This window comes from Heterodontus francisci, chromosome 32, assembly GCF_036365525.1.
Source record: "Heterodontus francisci isolate sHetFra1 chromosome 32, sHetFra1.hap1, whole genome shotgun sequence".
Lineage (NCBI taxonomy): Eukaryota > Metazoa > Chordata > Chondrichthyes > Heterodontiformes > Heterodontidae > Heterodontus > Heterodontus francisci.
In genome coordinates this window covers 55,531,166-55,551,504 of record NC_090402.1, presented here as the reverse complement: position 1 = coordinate 55,551,504, position 20,339 = coordinate 55,531,166, and the positions used below count along the sequence as shown (strand labels likewise).

The 20,339-nt window shown below is 52.7% G+C and overlaps 1 protein-coding gene across 5 annotated transcripts in view; it reads right to left on the bottom strand.

Moving 5' to 3' along the window:
* LOC137347822 (exonuclease mut-7 homolog) overlaps positions 1-20,339 on the bottom strand; it is a 556,743-nt gene that overhangs the window by 22,337 nt on the left and 514,067 nt on the right. For all 5 annotated transcript variants that reach the window (XM_068012844.1, XM_068012843.1, XM_068012840.1 and 2 more), the window contains one exon: positions 2,353-2,446. In XM_068012844.1, coding sequence (XP_067868945.1) covers positions 2,353-2,446 — 94 coding nt within the window. The remainder of the gene's footprint in view (positions 1-2,352; positions 2,447-20,339) is intronic.

The following is a 20,339-nucleotide window of genomic DNA, read 5'->3' as shown; positions in this document are numbered from 1 at the left end:
TCAGCTGATAGACCAGGCCGGTGCCTGGGCCTCAGCTAACAGACCAGGCCGGGGCCTGGGTCTCAGCTAACAGACCAGGCCGGGGCCTGGGTCTCAGCCATCAGACCAGGCCGGGGCCTGGGTCTCAGCCATCAGACCAGGCCGGGGCCTGGGTCTCAGCCATCAGACCAGGCCGGGGCCTGGGTCTCAGCCATCAGACCAGGCCGGGGCCTGGGTCTCAGCCATCAGACCAGGCCGGGGCCTGGGTCTCAGCCATCAGACCAGGCCGGGGCCTGGGTCTCAGCCATCAGACCAGGCCGGGGCCTGGGTCTCAGCCATCAGACCAGGCCGGGGCCTGGGTCTCAGCCATCAGACCAGGCCGGGGCCTGGGTCTCAGCCATCAGACCAGGCTGAGGTCTGGGTCTCAGCTAACAGACCAGACAAGAGCCTGGTGTTCTATTCACAATATATATTAATGATATCGATGAGGGAATTAAATGTAATATATCCAAGTTTGCAGACGACACAAAGTTGGGTGGGAGTGTGAGCTGTGAGGAGGATGCAGAGAAGCTCCAGTGTGATTTGGACAGGTTGAGTGAGTGGGCAAATACATGGCAGATGCAGTATAATGTGGATAAATGTGAGGTTATCCACTTTGGTGGCAACAACAGAAAGGCAGATTATCTGAACGGCGACAGGTTGGGAAAGGGGGAGGTGCAGCGAGACCTGGGTGTCCTTGTGCACCAGTCGCTGAAAGTAAGCATGCAGTTAAGAAGGCAAATGGTATGTTGGCCTTCAGGGCGAGAGGATTTGAGTACAGGAGCAAGGATGTCTTGTTGCAATTATACAAGGCCTTGGTGAGACCACATCTGGAATAGTGTGTGCAGTTTTGGTCTCCTTATCTGAGGAAGGATGTTCTTTCTATAGAGGGAGCGCAGCGAAGGTTCACCAGACTGACTCCTGGGATGGCAGACTGACGTATGAAGAGAGATTGGGTCGATTAGGCTTGTATTCGCTAGAGTTTCGAAGAATGAGAGGGAATCTCACAGAAACCTACAAAATTCTAACAGGACTGGACAGACTAGATGCAGGAAGGATATTCCCAATGGCGGAGCAGTCCAGGACCGGGGATCACAGACTAAGGATAAGGGGTAAGCCATTCAGGACTGAGATGAGGAGGGATTTCTTCTCCCAGAGAGTGGTGAACCTGTGGAATTCTCTAGCACAGAAAGCAGTTGAGGCCAAATCATTAAATATATTCAAGAAAGAGTTAGATATAGTTCTTGGGGCTAAAGGGATCAAGGGGTATGGGGAGAAAGCGGGAACAGGGTACTGAGTTTGGATGATCAGCCATGATCGTACTGAATGGTGGTGCAGGCTCGAGGGGCCGAATGGCCTACTGCTGCTCCTATTTTTCTATGCTCTATACAGCTCCCATGATGTAGCGTGGACGCTAATAGCATAGATCACACATCCCAGTGTCATAAAAAGTGTAGTGGGACTGGAATCAGGAGAGAGAGCACCTAACGGGGAATAAATGCATGATATGGGAGGTGCCTTTGGTGGGGTGTGAAACATTGAGTACAGTCAGTGACTCTCTGCTGTAGGAACTATACCCACCATCTTAAGCATACCTTCAGACATGGACCTTGGTTTGGTGATAGGAAACACAATCCTTCTGCTGTCATTTTGTTCCAGGATTAAATTTCTTGATCCTTTTGGAGACATACAACTTCCTTAAACCCCCCGTGGAAACCCCATGTCCACCCCCAACCCTAGGAAATCCCGTGTTCCCCATCCGATCCCAGGGAAACCCCATGTCCCCCTCCTCCAACCCCTGGGAAACCCCATGTCCCCCTCCTCCAACCCCTGGGAAACCCCATGTCCCCCTCCTCCAACTCCTGGGAAACCCCATGTTCCCCTCCTCCAACTCCTGGGAAACCCCATGTCCCCCTCCTCCAACCCCTGGGAAACCCCATGTCCCCCTCCTCCAACCCCTGGGAAACCCCATGTCCCTCTCCTCCAAACCCAGGGAAAACCCCATGTCTCCTTCCCACCCCCCAGCCTGCAACCCCCTGGGAAACCCCATTTGTCAACTTCCCAGAAACCTGGTGCTGTTCCCCCACAGAAACCCTGTGCCCCCCCTCCCACCCCAAGCTAAAACCCACAATTCCCGCGTCCCCCCCGCACTGCAGGAAACCCCCATGTCAACCCCCCACCTCTCCAGAAACCCTGTGTCACCCCAGTCCCCAGGAATCCTCTTGCGTTGATCCCCATCCCCCTGGAAAACCCCATGTCAGATCACCACCCCCCCCACTTCACTCCAGGAAACGTCACTTCACCAACCACCCCCCACCCACCGCTCTGGGTTACCTGAACTCTCTGTTCTTCCTGGGCCGGCGATTAACTTCACAGCTTGTACCATCTCATCCACTGGCAGCTTCAGGTACTCGGCCCCATTACAGACCTGGCAACACAGAGTGACAGATGGGGGTTATTCAGATTGAGAACTGGATGGGGACTCTTCCCTGCTGGCCACTGATATCCTGAGTGCACTGCCTGTGGTTAAACAGCCATGACATGAGGAGACAGGAGGTTATGTGCAATATATCCGTGATCCCATCTACATTCGGCCCCCGCAAGCAAACTGAGGAAATTAGCACCGAGATCAGCAGTGCCCAAGAAAATCATCCCTCAGTGAAATTGGGGAATTGGGGTGGGCCAAAGCCGGTGACAGGTTGATAGTGTCATTCAATGTGGGTGGTGTATAGTCAGGATGCGTCCAGATCCCTGCCTGCTTGATGGACATCATGCAATCTTTCCAGAAACATCTCTCATTTCCCAGATTCTTCCCGACTCAAAAGGAGATGAATTCTGGTGAAACAGAGTCCCAACAGGGGGCCCCCTGGTGAAACACAGTCCCAACAGGGGGCCCCCTGGTGAAACACAGTCCCAACAGGGGGCCCCCTGGTGAAACACAGTCCCAACGGGGGGGGGGGGGGCCCTCGTGAAACACAGTCCCAACAGGGGGCCCCCTGGTGAAACACAGTCCCAACAGGGGAGCCCCCTGGTTGAAACACAGTCCCAACAGGGGGCCCCCTGGTGAAACACAGTCCCAACGGGGGGGGGGGGGGCCCTCGTGAAACACAGTCCCAACAGGGGTGCCCCATGGTGAAACACAGTCCCAACAGGGGAGCCCCCTGGTTGAAACACAGTCCCAACAGGGGAGCCCCCTGGTTGAAACACAGTCCCAACAGGGGGCCCCCTGGTGAAACACAGTCCCAACAGGGGGCCCCCTGGTGAAACACAGTCCCAACGGGGGGGGGGGGCCCTCGTGAAACACAGTCCCAACAGGGGAGCCCCCTGGTTGAAACACAGTCCCAACAGGGGAGCCCCCTGGTTGAAACACAGTCCCAACAGGGGAGCCCCCTGGTTGAAACACAGTCCCAACAGGGGAGCCCCCTGGTTGAAACACAGTCCCAACAGGGGAGCCCCCTGGTTGAAACACAGTCCCAACAGGGGAGCCCCCTGGTTGAAACACAGTCCCAACAGGGGAGCCCCCTGGTTGAAACACAGTCCCAACAGGGGAGCCCCCTGGTTGAAACACAGTCCCAACAGGGGAGCCCCCTGGTTGAAACACAGTCCCAACAGGGGAGCCCCCTGGTTGAAACACAGTCCCAACAGGGGAGCCCCCTGGTTGAAACACAGTCCCAACAGGGGAGCCCCCTGGTTGAAACACAGTCCCAATAGCGGGGGCCCTGGTGAAACACAGTCCCAACAGGGGGCCCCCTGGTGAAACATAGTCCCAACAGGGGGGCCCCCTGGTTGAAACACAGTCCCAATAGCGGGGGCCCTGGTGAGACACAGTCCCAACAGGGGGCCCCCTGGTGAAACACAGTCCCAACAGGGGGCCCCCTGGTGAAACACAGTCCCAACAGGGGGCCCCCTGGTGAAACACAGTCCCAACAGGGGGCCCCCTGGTGAAACACAGTCCCAACAGGGGGCCCCCTGGTGAAACACAGTCCCAACAGGGGGCCCCCTGGTGAAACACAGTCCCAACAGGGGGCCCCCTGGTGAAACACAGTCCCAACAGGGGGCCCCCTGGTGAAACACAGTCCCAACAGGGGGCCCCCTGGTGAAACACAGTCCCAACAGGGGGCCCCCTGGTGAAACACAGTCCCAACAGGGGGCCCCCTGGTGAAACACAGTCCCAACAGGGGGCCCCCTGGTGAAACACAGTCCCAACAGGGGGCCCCCTGGTGAAACACAGTCCCAACAGGGGGCCCCCTGGTGAAACACAGTCCCAACGGGGTGGAACCCTGGTGAAACACAGTCCCAACAGGGTGGAACCCTGGTGAAACACAGTCCCAACGGGGGGGGGCCCTGGTGAAACACAGTCCCAACGGGGGGGGGGGGCCCTCGTGAAACACAGTCCCAACAGGGGTGCCCCCTGGTGAAACACAGTCCCAACAGGGGAGCCCCCTGGTTGAAACACAGTCCCAACAGGGGAGCCCCCTGGTTGAAACACAGTCCCAACAGGGGAGCCCCCTGGTTGAAACACAGTCCCAACAGGGGAGCCCCCTGGTTGAAACACAGTCCCAACAGGGGAGCCCCCTGGTTGAAACACAGTCCCAACAGGGGAGCCCCCTGGTTGAAACACAGTCCCAACAGGGGAGCCCCCTGGTTGAAACACAGTCCCAACAGGGGAGCCCCCTGGTTGAAACACAGTCCCAACAGGGGAGCCCCCTGGTTGAAACACAGTCCCAACAGGGGAGCCCCCTGGTTGAAACACAGTCCCAACAGGGGAGCCCCCTGGTTGAAACACAGTCCCAACAGGGGAGCCCCCTGGTTGAAACACAGTCCCAACAGGGGAGCCCCCTGGTTGAAACACAGTCCCAACAGGGGAGCCCCCTGGTTGAAACACAGTCCCAACAGGGGAGCCCCCTGGTTGAAACACAGTCCCAACAGGGGAGCCCCCTGGTTGAAACACAGTCCCAACAGGGGAGCCCCCTGGTTGAAACACAGTCCCAACAGGGGAGCCCCCTGGTTGAAACACAGTCCCAACAGGGGAGCCCCCTGGTTGAAACACAGTCCCAACAGGGGAGCCCCCTGGTTGAAACACAGTCCCAACAGGGGAGCCCCCTGGTTGAAACACAGTCCCAACAGGGGAGCCCCCTGGTTGAAACACAGTCCCAACAGGGGAGCCCCCTGGTTGAAACACAGTCCCAACAGGGGAGCCCCCTGGTTGAAACACAGTCCCAACAGGGGAGCCCCCTGGTTGAAACACAGTCCCAACAGGGGAGCCCCCTGGTTGAAACACAGTCCCAACAGGGGAGCCCCCTGGTTGAAACACAGTCCCAACAGGGGAGCCCCCTGGTTGAAACACAGTCCCAACAGGGGAGCCCCCTGGTTGAAACACAGTCCCAACAGGGGAGCCCCCTGGTTGAAACACAGTCCCAACAGGGGAGCCCCCTGGTTGAAACACAGTCCCAACAGGGGAGCCCCCTGGTTGAAACACAGTCCCAACAGGGAAGCCCCCTGGTTGAAACACAGTCCCAACAGGGGAGCCCCCTGGTTGAAACACAGTCCCAACAGGGGAGCCCCCTGGTTGAAACACAGTCCCAACAGGGGAGCCCCCTGGTTGAAACACAGTCCCAACAGGGGAGCCCCCTGGTTGAAACACAGTCCCAACAGGGGAGCCCCCTGGTTGAAACACAGTCCCAACAGGGGAGCCCCCTGGTTGAAACACAGTCCCAATAGCGAGGGCCCTGGTGAAACACAGTCCCAACAGGGGGCCCCCTGGTGAAACATAGTCCCAACAGGGGGGCCCCCTGGTGAAACATAGTCCCAACAGGGGGGCCCCCTGGTGAAACATAGTCCCAACAGGGGGGCCCCCTGGTGAAACATAGTCCCAACAGGGGGGCCCCCTGGTGAAACATAGTCCCAACAGGGGGGCCCCCTGGTGAAACATAGTCCCAACAGGGGGGCCCCCTGGTGAAACATAGTCCCAACAGGGGGGCCCCCTGGTGAAACATAGTCCCAACAGGGGGGCCCCCTGGTGAAACATAGTCCCAACAGGGGGGCCCCCTGGTGAAACATAGTCCCAACAGGGGGGCCCCCTGGTGAAACATAGTCCCAACAGGGGGGCCCCCTGGTGAAACATAGTCCCAACAGGGGGGCCCCCTGGTGAAACACAGTCCCAACAGGGGGGCCCCCTGGTGAAACACAGTCCCAACAGGGGGGCCCCCTGGTGAAACACAGTCCCAACAGGGGGGCCCCCTGGTGAAACACAGTCCCAACAGGGGGGCCCCCTGGTGAAACACAGTCCCAACAGGGGGGCCCCCTGGTGAAACACAGTCCCAACAGGGGGGCCCCCTGGTGAAACACAGTCCCAACAGGGGGGCCCCCTGGTGAAACACAGTCCCAACAGGGGGGCCCCCTGGTGAAACACAGTCCCAACAGGGGGGCCTCCTGGTGAAACACAGTCCCAACAGGGGGGGCCCCCTGGTGAAACACAGTCCCAACAGGGGGTCCCCCTGGTGAAACACAGTCCCAACAGGGGGTCCCCCTGGTGAAACACAGTCCCAACAGGGGGGCCCCCTGGTGAAACACAGTCCCAACAGGGGGGGGGCCCTCGTGAAACAGTCCCAACAGGGGGGGTCCCCTGGTGAAACACAGTTCCAACAGGGGGGGTCCCCTGATGAAACACAGTCCCAACAATGGGGTCCCCTGATGAAACACAGTCCCAACAATGGGGCCCCCTGATGAAACACAGTCCCAACAATGGGGCCCCCTGGTGAAACACAATCCCAACAGGGGGGCGTCCTGGTGAAATACAAATGAGCTGAGGCAGGTACGGTGTCAGGCGATGTTATGAAGGTGGAAGTAGGTGGTCTTGATGAGCAAGTGATTATGGGGTTGAAAGATTATCTCAGAGTCAAATATAGCACCAAGGCTGCGAATGATCTGGTTCAGCCTCAGCCAGTGGCCAGCAAGCCCAGTTTGTGGCAGGAAATTTCTGCCCAACTGAAGGGATCGAGGGACGGAGTGGTAAGGTAGAACTGGGGGTCTTCAACATTCATGTGGAACTTGACAAGTTTTCAGATGATGATGCCGAGGAGCAACATGTAGACAAGAAATAGGAAAAGCCAAGGATAGATCCTTGAGGAACACCAAGTTTCCCTGGTTTGTCCTTCCACTCCTCTTTACTAATTAGTACATCTTCTATCCTTAGCACAATTTATGTATGTAGTGAATCTCTTCAAATATCCATCAGGAATTGACCAATCTCCTTTGTCACCGACTTTGACATTCAGGCCATGTTTCCTACATTAAAGCTGTGACTACACTTTAGGATTTTGGGACACCCTTAGGTTGTGAAAGGTGCCAGACAAAAGCAAGTTCTTCTTTTTCTTTCCCTCTTTCTCTATCTCTTGCCTTTCTATCAATACTTTGTGGCTAATATCTCCATCTATCAGTTTATCTTCCTTCTGCTCTTCAAGTTCCACCTGTGTATAAGAGGGTAGTCTTAGACTGGTTTGTAAATACTGACACAAAGAGGCCAAAATGCAGCACTCGTTCACTCAGTCATCCTGCCCCTCCTCCGTATCATTTAGGGGAAATTTATCTTTGCAGAATATATTTATAAAAACCTTTAACAGTCCTTTCCATATTTTATATAAATGGAACCTACCCCTCTTCTATAAAAGGTTTCTTCAGATTTTTCCCACACCACAAAATCCAAAATGGCAAAACAAAAACTTAAATTATCCAGTCATGAATTAAGCAAAAGAGATGCATGGAAGTGGGAGCGTAATACAAAACATTCAACAATCTGATTATTTGGCTTAAGGGACTTTGTAGAGGAGCAAACTCTATTCACCAATATCTATAATCAAACATGTGACCTGAAATTCTCTCTTATTCCTGTCTGTCATTTGCTAGCAACACTGAGGCCCCACCTCCTCACCTCCAACACTGAGACCCCACCTCCTCGCCTCCAACACTGAGACCCCACCTCCTCGCCTCCAACACTGAGACCCCACCTCCTCGCCTCCAACACTGAGACCCCACCTCCTCGCCTCCAACACTGAGGCCCCACCTCCTCGCCTCCAACACTGAGACCCCACCTTCTCGCCTCCAACACTGAGACCCCACCTTCTCGCCTCCATCACTGAGGATCTACGTCTTCGCCACCATCACCGAGGACCCACCTCCTCACCTCCATCACTGATGACCCAACTCCTCACCATCATCATTGAGGACCCACCTCCTCACCACCATCACTGAGGACCCACCTCCCCCACTGAGGACCCACCTCCTCGCCTCCAACGCTGAGTAGGCAACCTCCCCACCTCCATCACTAAGGACCCACCTCCTCGCCTCTAACACGGAGGGGACACCTCCTTGCCACCATCACCGAGGACCCACCTCCTCGCCTCCATCTCTGAGGACCCACCTCCTCACCTCCATCTCTGAGGACCCACCTCCTCACCTCCATCTCTGAGGACCCACCTCCTCACCTAAATCACCGAGGACCCACCTCCTCACCACCATCACCGAGGACCCACCTCCTCACCACCATCACCGAGGACCCACCTCCTCACCACCATCACCGAGGACCCACCTCCTCACCACCATCACCGAGGACCCACCTCCTCACCACCATCACCGAGGACCCACCTCCTCACCACCATCACCGAGGACCCACCTCCTCACCACCATCACCGAGGACCCACCTCCTCACCACCATCACCGAGGACCCACCTCCTCACCTAAATCACCGAGGACCCACCTCCTCACCACCATCACCGAGGACCCACCTCCTCACCACCATCACCGAGGACCCACCTCCTCACCACCATCACCGAGGACCCACCTCCTCACCACCATCACCGAGGACCCACCTCCTCACCACCATCACCGAGGACCCACCTCCTCACCACCATCACCGAGGACCCACCTCCTCACCACCATCACCGAGGACCCACCTCCTCACCACCATCACCGAGGACCCACCTCCTCACCACCATCTCTGAGGACCCACCTCCTCACCTCCATCTCTGAGGACCCACCTCCTCACCACCATCTCTGAGGACCCACCTCCTCACCTCCATCTCTGAGGACCCACCTCCTCACCTCCATCTCTGAGGACCCACCTCCTCACCTCCATCTCTGAGGACCCACCTCCTCACCTCCATCTCTGAGGACCCACCTCCTCACCTCCATCTCTGAGGACCCACCTCCTCACCTCCATCTCTGAGGACCCACCTCCTCACCTCCATCTCTGAGGACCCACCTCCTCACCTCCATCTCTGAGGACCCACCTCCTCACCTCCATCTCTGAGGACCCACCTCCTCACCTCCATCTCTGAGGACCCACCTCCTCACCTCCATCTCTGAGGACCCACCTCCTCACCTCCATCTCTGAGGACCCACCTCCTCACCTCCATCTCTGAGGACCCACCTCCTCACCTCCATCTCTGAGGACCCACCTCCTCACCTCCATCTCTGAGGACCCACCTCCTCACCTCCATCTCTGAGGACCCACCTCCTCACCTCCATCTCTGAGGACCCACCTCCTCACCTCCATCTCTGAGGACCCACCTCCTCACCTCCATCTCTGAGGACCCACCTCCTCACCTCCATCTCTGAGGACCCACCTCCTCACCTCCATCTCTGAGGACCCACCTCCTCACCTCCATCTCTGAGGACCCACCTCCTCACCTCCATCTCTGAGGACCCACCTCCTCACCTCCATCTCTGAGGACCCACCTCCTCACCTCCATCTCTGAGGACCCACCTCCTCACCTCCATCTCTGAGGACCCACCTCCTCACCTCCATCTCTGAGGACCCACCTCCTCACCTCCATCTCTGAGGACCCACCTCCTCACCTCCATCTCTGAGGACCCACCTCCTCACCTCCATCTCTGAGGACCCACCTCCTCACCTCCATCTCTGAGGACCCACCTCCTCACCTCCATCTCTGAGGACCCACCTCCTCACCTCCATCTCTGAGGACCCACCTCCTCACCTCCATCTCTGAGGACCCACCTCCTCACCTCCATCTCTGAGGACCCACCTCCTCACCTCCATCTCTGAGGACCCACCTCCTCACCTCCATCTCTGAGGACCCACCTCCTCACCTAAATCACTGAGGCTCTACCTCTTCGTCTCCAACACTGAGGCTCCACCTCCACGCCTGCATTACTGAGGACCCAACTCCTCAACTCCATCTCTGAGGACCCACCTCCTCACCTCCATCTCTGAGGACCCACCTCCACAAGGTGAAAATAGACAGTCTTGGTGATGGAGCAGATACGACGATTGAAGTTCATTGCGGGATGAAACATAAGGTTGCAAATGGAGTGACTCAGCTTCAAACAGTTGCCAGGCATTGGGATGGAATTGATGGCCGGGGAATGCAGTTTGTGGCAGGGACTACCCAAGATTTACTAGGGGGAGCTTCGTGCTCATCCAATACTTGATGTCGCACAATCAACATGACAAATCAGAGGCAGTGGGAGGTCAAAAGAGGTGGTGCTGAGGTAAAGCTAGGAGTCGTCAGCTTACATGCAGAACCTGACAAGTTTTCGAATGATGTTGCTTAGGGCCGGAATGTAGGTGAAAAATAGGGGTCAAGGAGAGATCCTTGGGGGGGACACTAAAGACAATGGTGATTGGGTAGGAAGATAAGCCATTGAAGGTGAGTCTTTGGCTACATTTGACAGTTAAGAATGGAAGCAGGCAAGTGCAGTCCACCTCAGCTGGATGATGGAGGAGAGGTGTTATAGGAGAACAGTGTGATCAACTATGTTGAAGGCTGCAGAGTGGTCAAGGAGGATGAGGAGGGATCGTTTAGTTCCATCACTGGTCTCCCACCTCCTCAACTCCATTATTGGTGTACAGACGGCAAATGATGGATCAGGAGAACCCGGCTGATTTCCCCTCTCTCTAACCCAGGGGTCACTGGGCAGTGATCGGGAGCAGGAACCCGGCTGATTTCCCCTCTCTCTAACCCAGGGGTCACTGGGCAGTGATCGGGAGCAGGAACCCGGCTGATTTCTCGTCTCTCTAAAGCACGGGTCGTTGAGGCTAACTATATCCGAGGTCTTTAAAATTGTGAAAGGTTTTGATAAAGTAGACACAGAAAGTGTTTTCACAGCAGGAAAGAACCATCAATATAAGAAAGTCACCAAGAAATCAAATAGGGGATTCAGAAGAAACTTCTTTATACAGAGAGTGTTGAGAATGTGGAACTCTCAACCACAGTAGTTGAGGTGAATAGTATAGACACATTTAAGGAGAGGCTAGAAAAGCATCTGAGGGAGAAGGAAATCGAGTGTTAACCTGATGCTCTGGAGTTGGTGATCCACCCAAATCACACTTGTGCCGTATCTGACAGGAAGATCTTTGGTAGCCTCACAGTTCTCAAGGATACTATCATCTACATACAGGACAGGAAGTGGAAGGATGGGATGAAGCTTAAGTACAGAATAAGCGTTGGCATGGACTGGTTGGACTGTATGGCCTGTTCCTCTGCTGTAATTCTGTGTAATAATCTCACTGTCACCCGAACCCAAGTCTGGTTTGACACTGCATCCTCCAGGTCACTGTGGCTTGGTGAATGAAGGATGATATGTGTGCACATGCTGCCTCTGTTTATTATATTTTGATTTCCAGTGTAAATCCGACGATTTAAAAACTAAACACTATCTGACCCCTGAGCCAAGAGTCTGTTTGTGTTGCTCTTACTAGGTTGTTGCTTCAGGTTATGATGGAGTCAAAACTTGAAGCCAAGTTACAACAAATAAAGGGGATGTAATCTGTTAAATCCATTCTTTCATTCCCTGTAACTGGACTGCTCTTATTAAATATGCCAGAGTTTACCCAATGTTATCAGCCTCACCTGGATTTGTAAAGGGCTCAGTGCTAAGTACTGTTTAACCTCAGGGCTCAAAATAACGGACACATCCTCCACTCATCTCAGACTGTACCATGTGAGGCTAGGAACAAGGAAACATAACTCCATCCTCTCCCCAACAACTACATTTCTACTTTATAGCACTTGTGTTGGATTTTTATCTTGGCTCTGAGAGACAATTTAAAAGAACCACAGGCAATGACTCTCACTGGGGTACAGTTACACAGGCACCAATTCTCACTAGGGTACAATGCCACAGACACTAACTCTCACTGGGTACAGTGCCACAGACACTAACTCTCACTTTGGTACAGTGCCAAAGACACTGCCTCACTGGGTACAGTGCCACAGACACTAACTCTCACTGGGGTACAATGCCACAGACACTGACTCTCACTGGGATACAATGCCACAGACACTAACTCTCACTGGGTACAATGCCACAGACACTAACTCTCACTGGGTACAGTGCCACAGACACTAAATCTCACTTTGGTACAGTGCCAAAGACACTGACTCACTGGGTACAGTGCCACAGACACTAACTCTCACTGGGGTACAGTGCCACAGACACTGACTCTCACTGGGATACAATGCCACAGACACTAACTCTCACTGGGTACAGTGCCACAGACACTAACTCTCACTGGGGTACAATGCCACAGACACTAACTCTCACTGGGATACAATGCCACAGACACTAACTCTCACTGGGATACAATGCCACAGACACTAACTCTCACTAGGGTACAGTGCCACAGACACTGACTCTCACTGGGTACAGTGCCACAGACACTGACTCTCACTGGGATACAATGCCACAGACACTAACTCTCACTGGGTACAGTGCCACAGACACTAACTCTCACTGGGGTACAATGCCACAGACACTGACTCTCACTGGGGTACAGTGCCACAGACACTGACTCTCACTGGGATACAATGCCACAGACACTAACTCTCACTGGGTACAGTGCCACAGACACTAACTCTCACTGGGTACAGTGCCACAGACACTAACTCTCACTGGGGTACAATGCCACAGACACTGACTCTCACTGGGATACAATGCCACAGACACTGACTCTCACTGGGTACAGTGCCACAGACACTAACTCTCACTGGGGTACAATGCCACAGACACTAACTCTCACTGGGATACAATGCCACAGACATTAACTCTCACTGGGGTACAATGCCACAGACACTAACTCTCACTGGGTACAATGCCACAGACACTGACTCTCACTGGGTACAGTGCCACAGACACTAACTCTCACTGGGTACAGTGCCACAGACACTGACTCTCACTGGGATACAATGCCACAGACACTAACTCTCACTGGGTACAGTGCCACAGACACTGACTCTCACTGGGATACAATGCCACAGACACTGACTCTCACTGGGATACAATGCCACAGACACTGACTCTCACTGGGTACAGTGCTACAGACACTGACTCTCACTGGGATACAATGCCACAGACACTGACTCTCACTGGGATACAATGCCACAGACACTAACTCTCACTGGGTACAGTGCCTCAGACACTGACTCTCACTGGGATACAATGCCACAGACACTAACTCTCACTGGGTACAGTGCCACAGACACTGCCTCTCACTGGGTAGAGTGCCACAGACACTAACTCTCACTGGGTACAGTGCCACAGACACTGACTCTCACTGGGATACAATGCCACAGACACTAACTCTCACTGGGATACAATGCCACAGACACTAACTCTCACTGGGTACAGTGCCACAGACACTAACTCTCACTGGGTACAGTGCCACAGACACTAACTCTCACTGGGTACAGTGCCACAGACACTAACTCTCACTGGGATACAATGCCACAGACACTGACTCTCACTGGGATACAATGCCACAGACACTGACTCTCACTGGGATACAATGCCACAGACACTGACTCTCTGGGATACAATGCCACAGACACTAACTCTCACTGGGTACAGTGCCACAGACACTAACTCTCACTGGGATACAATGCCACAGACACTAACTCTCACTGGGTACAGTGCCACAGACACTGACTCTCACTGTGATACAATGCCACAGACACTAACTCTCACTGGGATACAATGCCACAGACACTGACTCTCACTGGGATACAATGCCACAGACACTAACTCTCACTGGGATACAATGCCACAGACACTAACTCTCACTGGGATACAATGCCACAGACACTGACTCTCACTGGGATACAATGCCACAGACACTGACTCTCACTGGGATACAATGCCACAGACACTGACTCTCACTGGGATACAATGCCACAGACACTGACTCTCACTGGGATACAATGCCACAGACACTGACTCTCACTGGGTACAGTGCCACAGACACTGACTCTCACTGGGTACAGTGCCACAGACACTGACTCTCACTGGGTACAGTGCCACAGACACTGACTCTCACTGGGTACAGTGCCACAGACACTGACTCTCACTGGGTACAGTGCCACAGACACTGACTCTCACTGGGTACAGTGCCACAGACACTGACTCTCACTGGGTACAGTGCCACAGACACTGACTCTCACTGGGATACAATGCCACAGACACTAACTCTCACTGGGATACAATGCCACAGACACTAACTCTCACTGGGATACAATGCCACAGACACTAACTCTCACTGGGTACAGTGCCACAGACACTGACTCTCACTGGGTACAGTGCCACAGACACTGACTCTCACTGGGGTACAATGCCACAGACACTGACTCTCACTGGGATACAATGCCACAGACACTGACTCTCACTGGGTACAGTGCCACAGACACTGACTCTCACTGGGATACAATGCCACAGACACTGACTCTCACTGGGATACAATGCCACAGACACTAACTCTCACTTGGGTACAGTGTCACAGACACTGACTCTCACTAGGGTACAATGCCACAGACACTAACTCTCACTGGGTACAGTGCCACAGACACTGACTCTCACTGGGGTACAGTGCCACAGACACTGACTCTCACTGGGGTACAGTGCCACAGACACTGACTCTCACTGGGGTACAGTGCCACAGACACTGACTCTCACTGGGGTGGTGCCACAGCCACTAAATCTCACCGGGGTACAGTGCCACAGACATTTACTCCCAGTGGAGTTAAGTTCCACACACACTGACACACTGGGGTACAGTTCCACAGGCACTGACACATTGGGGTATGGGGTGCTGACAGCCCTGTGGGGAATGTTTGCTGTATGAGTTAGACAGCGAGTGTCAGCAGGATACTGAATAATTGAGGGCATTTTAACGAAAGGTGGTAACCAAAAGTTCGATTATTTTTCAAAGAGGGATCCAAATAACAGGGCCAAGGAGTGTGGTGTAAATATCACTTGATACCTCCCAGATGCTGGACTGAAAAAGCCAGTAAACTTCTTTGGCCTCCTTATCTCGAGAGACAACGGATATGCGCCTGGAGGTGGTCAGTGGTTTGTGAAGCAGCGCCTGGAGTGGCTATAAAGGCCAATTCTAGAGTGACAGGCTCTTCCACAGGTGCTGCAGAGAAATTTGTTTGTCGGGGCTGTTGCACAGTTGGCTCTCCCCTTGCGCCTCTGTCTTTTTTCCTGCCAACTACTAAGTCTCTTCGACTCGCCACATTTTAGCCCCGTCTTTATGGCTGCCCGCCAGCTCTGAAGAACGCTGGCAACTGACTCCCACGACTTGTGATCAATGTTACAGGATTTCATGTCGCGTTTGCAGACGTCTTTAAAGCGGAGACATGGACGGCCGGTGGGTCTGATACCAGTGACGAGCTCGCTGTACAATGTGTCTTTGGGGATCCTGCCATCTTCCATGCGGCTCACATGGCCAAGCCATCTCAAGCGCCGCTGACTCAGTAGTGTGTACAAGCTGGGGATGTTGGCCGCCTCGAGGACTTCTGTGTTGGAGATACAGTCCTGCCACCTGATGTCAAGTATTCTCCGGAGGCAGCGAAGATGGAATGAATTGAGACGTCGCTCTTGGCTGACATACGTTGTCCAGGCCTCGCTGCCATAGAGCAAGGTACTGAGGACACAGGCCTGATACAATCGGACTTTTGTGTTCCGTGTCAGTGCGCCATTTTCCCACACTCTCTTGGCCAGTCTGGACATAGCAGTGGAAGCCTTTCCCATGCGCTTGTTGATTTCTGCATCAAGAGACAGGCTACTGGTGATAGTTGAGCCTAGGTAGGTGAACTCTTGAACCACTTCCAGAGCGTGGTCGCCAATATTGATGGATGGAGCATTTCTGACGTCCTGCCCCATGATGTTCGTTTTCTTGAGGCTGATGGTTAGGCCAAATTCATTGCAGGCAGCCGCAAACCTGTCGATGAGACTCTGCAGGCACTCTTCAGTGTGAGATGTTAAAGCAGCATCGTCAGCAAAGAGGAGTTCCCTGATGAGGACTTTCCGTACTTTGGACTTCGCTCTTAGACGGGCAAGGTAGAACAACCTGCCCCATGATCTTGTGTGGAGGACAAATAACAGGGCCAAGGAGGGTGGTGTAAATATCACTTGATACCTCCCAGATGCTGGACTGAAAAAGCCAGTAAACTACACTCTCATTAAAGCAGTAAACTAGCAGACCTGTGAGAATAGCTGAAAGGGCTGTTTACTCTAATGACAAATGCTAGCTCTCCCCTCACGGGAGGCGGGGGGAAGGGGAGGGGAGGGGTGGTCTTGTCAGGCTGTATATTTCTGTCCCCTGCCTCTTTCCCAGCAGCCTGTTTGGGAACTACATTCAAAGCCTGATTGAAGCAGCGCCCAGGATACAGCTCACCCCATCACAAGGCCTAATCTCTCACAATGAGCCTTACTTGGAATAAAAGCTTTCGAGAAGCACCAGTTCCCAGGGAGCCGCAGGCCACAGCCTACACTCCAAGCTCTGATCCCTTTCCCAGGGCAAGGTACTGCGCAGTTGCTCTATGTGAATGGAACATTACTGGGGCCTGGCATTTCATGACAGGGCAAAAGTTCAAGGGGTCAGCACTTGCAGTCAAAGGTTAACATGCAAATATTGGACTCCAATCAGTGCAGGTTTACAGCTCCCCTCAAACAATGGGACTAAGATAGTGATCCAATTTACAGTGATACACTCAGCACCATCTCTCATCAAACAATATCTCCATTTACACACAAAACGCTCATTCATTTTGCATTCACATCAACAGTCAGTTCACACAAAGTAGTTGATTATCCAGCCACTCTAGCTGGAAGCTGAGTCATGTGCAGATGGTGTAATCTCTCCCACTGTGGACCAGTGTGCCTAGTACTGCCTCTATGCCCGTGTCCTTATCTCAGCCCTGCTGCCATTGAGACCCTAACAGGACAGGGGGCTGGGAGCTGGGGTAGGGAGGTGGTGGGGGGGGGGGAGAGAGATTATCCCAGCTCCAACTTGCTACTCTCATTTGCTGAAGGGGTTCATTCACGCTGGAGTATGGGGTGCAGGGACCTCTCTTGTACCTTGTTACCTTGTTCTTCACGTGGGTAATGCTTTTTTTTGTTGGAAAATGTCCCAAGGTGCTTCACTGACGCAAGAGGAAAATAGTCTCCAAGATAAAGGAGGAGATATCAGGAGGAGCTTGGTCAAAGAGGTAGGTTTTAAGGAGGGTTCTACAGGAGAAAAGGGAGTTGGAGATGTATTGGAAGGCAATTCCATAATGTGGGGCCTAGGTGCTGAAAACACAGCTGCCAAGGATGGGGCAAAGAAAGACAGAAGGTACATGAGGTTAGAATCAGAGGAAAGGAGAGTTTGGGGATGGGGTTGTAGGACTGGAGGAAGTTACAGAGATAGGGAGGGGCAAAGCAATGAAGGGATTTAAACATAAATCGATCAGCACAGGAGTGATGCACAAATGGTATTTGGTGGAGTTGGGATTTGGGAAGTAGGATTTTGCATGAGTTCAGGTTTACAGAGATTGCAAGGTGGGAGGTCAGCCAGGAGAGCACTCCAGACTTTACAATTCCAAAGAAAGAAAGAAGATAGAACTTGCACTTACAAAGGCATGGATGAGAGTTTCAGCAGTTGATGGGCTAAGGCAGGGACAGAGATGGGCAATATTATAGAACATTGATTGGTGAGTTCAAACATGGAGTTGCAGGAAACATGGGCACCACCACATTCAAGGACTTTGGAGAGAAAAGGAAGGTTGGAGATGTAAGGAAAAAGGGGTCAAGGGTGGGTTTTTTGGAGAGTATTTTTGAAAGGGAGAGGATCAGACACCACTTGTACATTGATGGAATTGGAGGAGACTGTGTTCCAGAAGCACATTATTAGGATTTTGGGAAGTTCAGAGCCTCTTAAGAAAACTAAAGACAAAGGAACATTCACACAGCAGAGCTAAAATGTGAAATTGAGGAAGCCTGGAGTCACAAAGGTTATAAATCTGTGCAGGGCCAGCCCAGAAAGCAGACAGGTGGGGCAAATGTAGATACATTGGTGTGAAATAAACACAAGGGCTTTTAAGGAGACTTCAAAGTTGGCACAATGACCTCGAGTTGTGGCTAGTTGCTATGGAATGTTAAAAGGTGATCCAGCTGGTCTGGCCTTAATCAAAACATACACAAGTTGACCATCAGAATTGTGACAAACGTCCATCAAAATTGGTACATTGGATGGGATTCACTAGACCCAGTTAACTCTTCGTAACTAGGTTTTGCGACTTAATCCCAGAAATGGGTTGAATTTATATACTAAGATATAAAAACCACAGATTCCCCTCCCCAATCAGAAGGGAACGGAGAAGAAATTGGCAGGCAGGAAAGGAGGGAAAGATGAAAAGGAAGAAAAAAGAGGAAAACAACAAAAGTTTCAATAGTTAGGAAACTTCGAAAGGGATCAAAAGTTTATAAACCCACAAACTATTCTGAGAAACTTTTTAAGTGTTCAAATTGTAAGCTTGTGCACTCACCTGGTTCCATTCTTGTCTATTCAGTCGGAGTCAGAGAATCACCAGCAATGGCTTCTCTTCCTGCCCCCACACTGTTATCTCTGAAGTCCCTTAAGGATCTATTTATGAACCCCTCCTATTTATCATCTGCACGATGCCCCTCTGTGACATGTTTCAGAAATGCAACGTCCAGTTCCACATGTACACTGATGACACCCAAGTCTACCTCAGCACCACCTCTCTCGACATCTCCAGTGCCTCTGATATGTCACACTGCTTGTCCAATATCCAGTACTGGATTAGCAGAAGTTTCACCATCAGCAATATCTTGGGGAATGGTAGCATAGCATAGCAGTTATGCTACTGGACTAGTGATCCAGAGACATAAGTTCAAATCTCACCAGGGCAGCTGGGGATTTAAATTTAATCAATTAAATAAAATCTGCAATAAAAAGCTAGCATTAGTAATGGTGATCATGAAACTACAGGATTGTCGCAAAAACCCATCAGGTTTACTCACTAATGTCCTTTAGGGAAGGAAATCTGCTGTCTTTACCTGATGTGGCTTATATGTGACTCCAGACCCACAGCAATGTGGTTGACTCTTAAATGCCCTCTGAAATGGCTGAGCAAGCCACTCAGTTCAAGGGCAATTTGGGATGGGCAATGAATGCTGGCCTAGCCAGCGACACCCACATCCCACAAACAAATAAAAAAAAAGACGGGATGAGATTGGGCGGCTAGTCTTTTCAGCCGGCGCAGACATGATGCGCTGAATGGCCTCCTTCTGTGCCATAACCTTTCTATGGTTCAGCTCACCACCACCTTCTTCCCAACGGCAATTAGGGATGGGCAATTGTCAGTGACGCTCACGGCCCGTGAATGAATTTAAAAAATCTAAATATTGGGAAGACCAAAGCCATTGTCTTCAGTCCTCGCCACAATCTCTGCTCCCTAGCCACCGACTCTATCCCTCTCAGCGGTAACTGAGACTGAACCAGGCTGTTCACGCTCTTGGTGCCATATTTAACCCTGAGATGAGCTTCCAGCCACATAACTACATCATCACCAAGACTGCCCATTCCTACCTCGGTAACACTGCCCAATTCCGCCCCAGTTCATCTGAAAAGCTCATCCGTGCCTTGGCACCTCTGGAATCAACTATTCTAAAGCTCTTCTGGTCAGCCTCACTTCTTCCATTCTATGAACTTGAGAACATCCAAAACTCTGCTGTCCACATCCTAACCTGCAACAAGTCCAGTTCACTTATCACCCCAGTGCCCGTTGACCTACATTGGTTCCCAGTCCAGCAACACCTTCATTTTAAAATTTTCAACCTTGTTTTCAACTCCCTCCGTGGCCTCACCCCTCCCTATCTCTGTAATATCCACCAACTCTATAACCCTTTGAGATACCTGAGCTCCGCTGGCCTCTTGAGCATTCTGGATTTTAATTGCTCCACCATTGGTGGCCCTGCCTTCAGATACCTAGGCTCTTAGCTCTGGAATTCCCTCCCTAAAC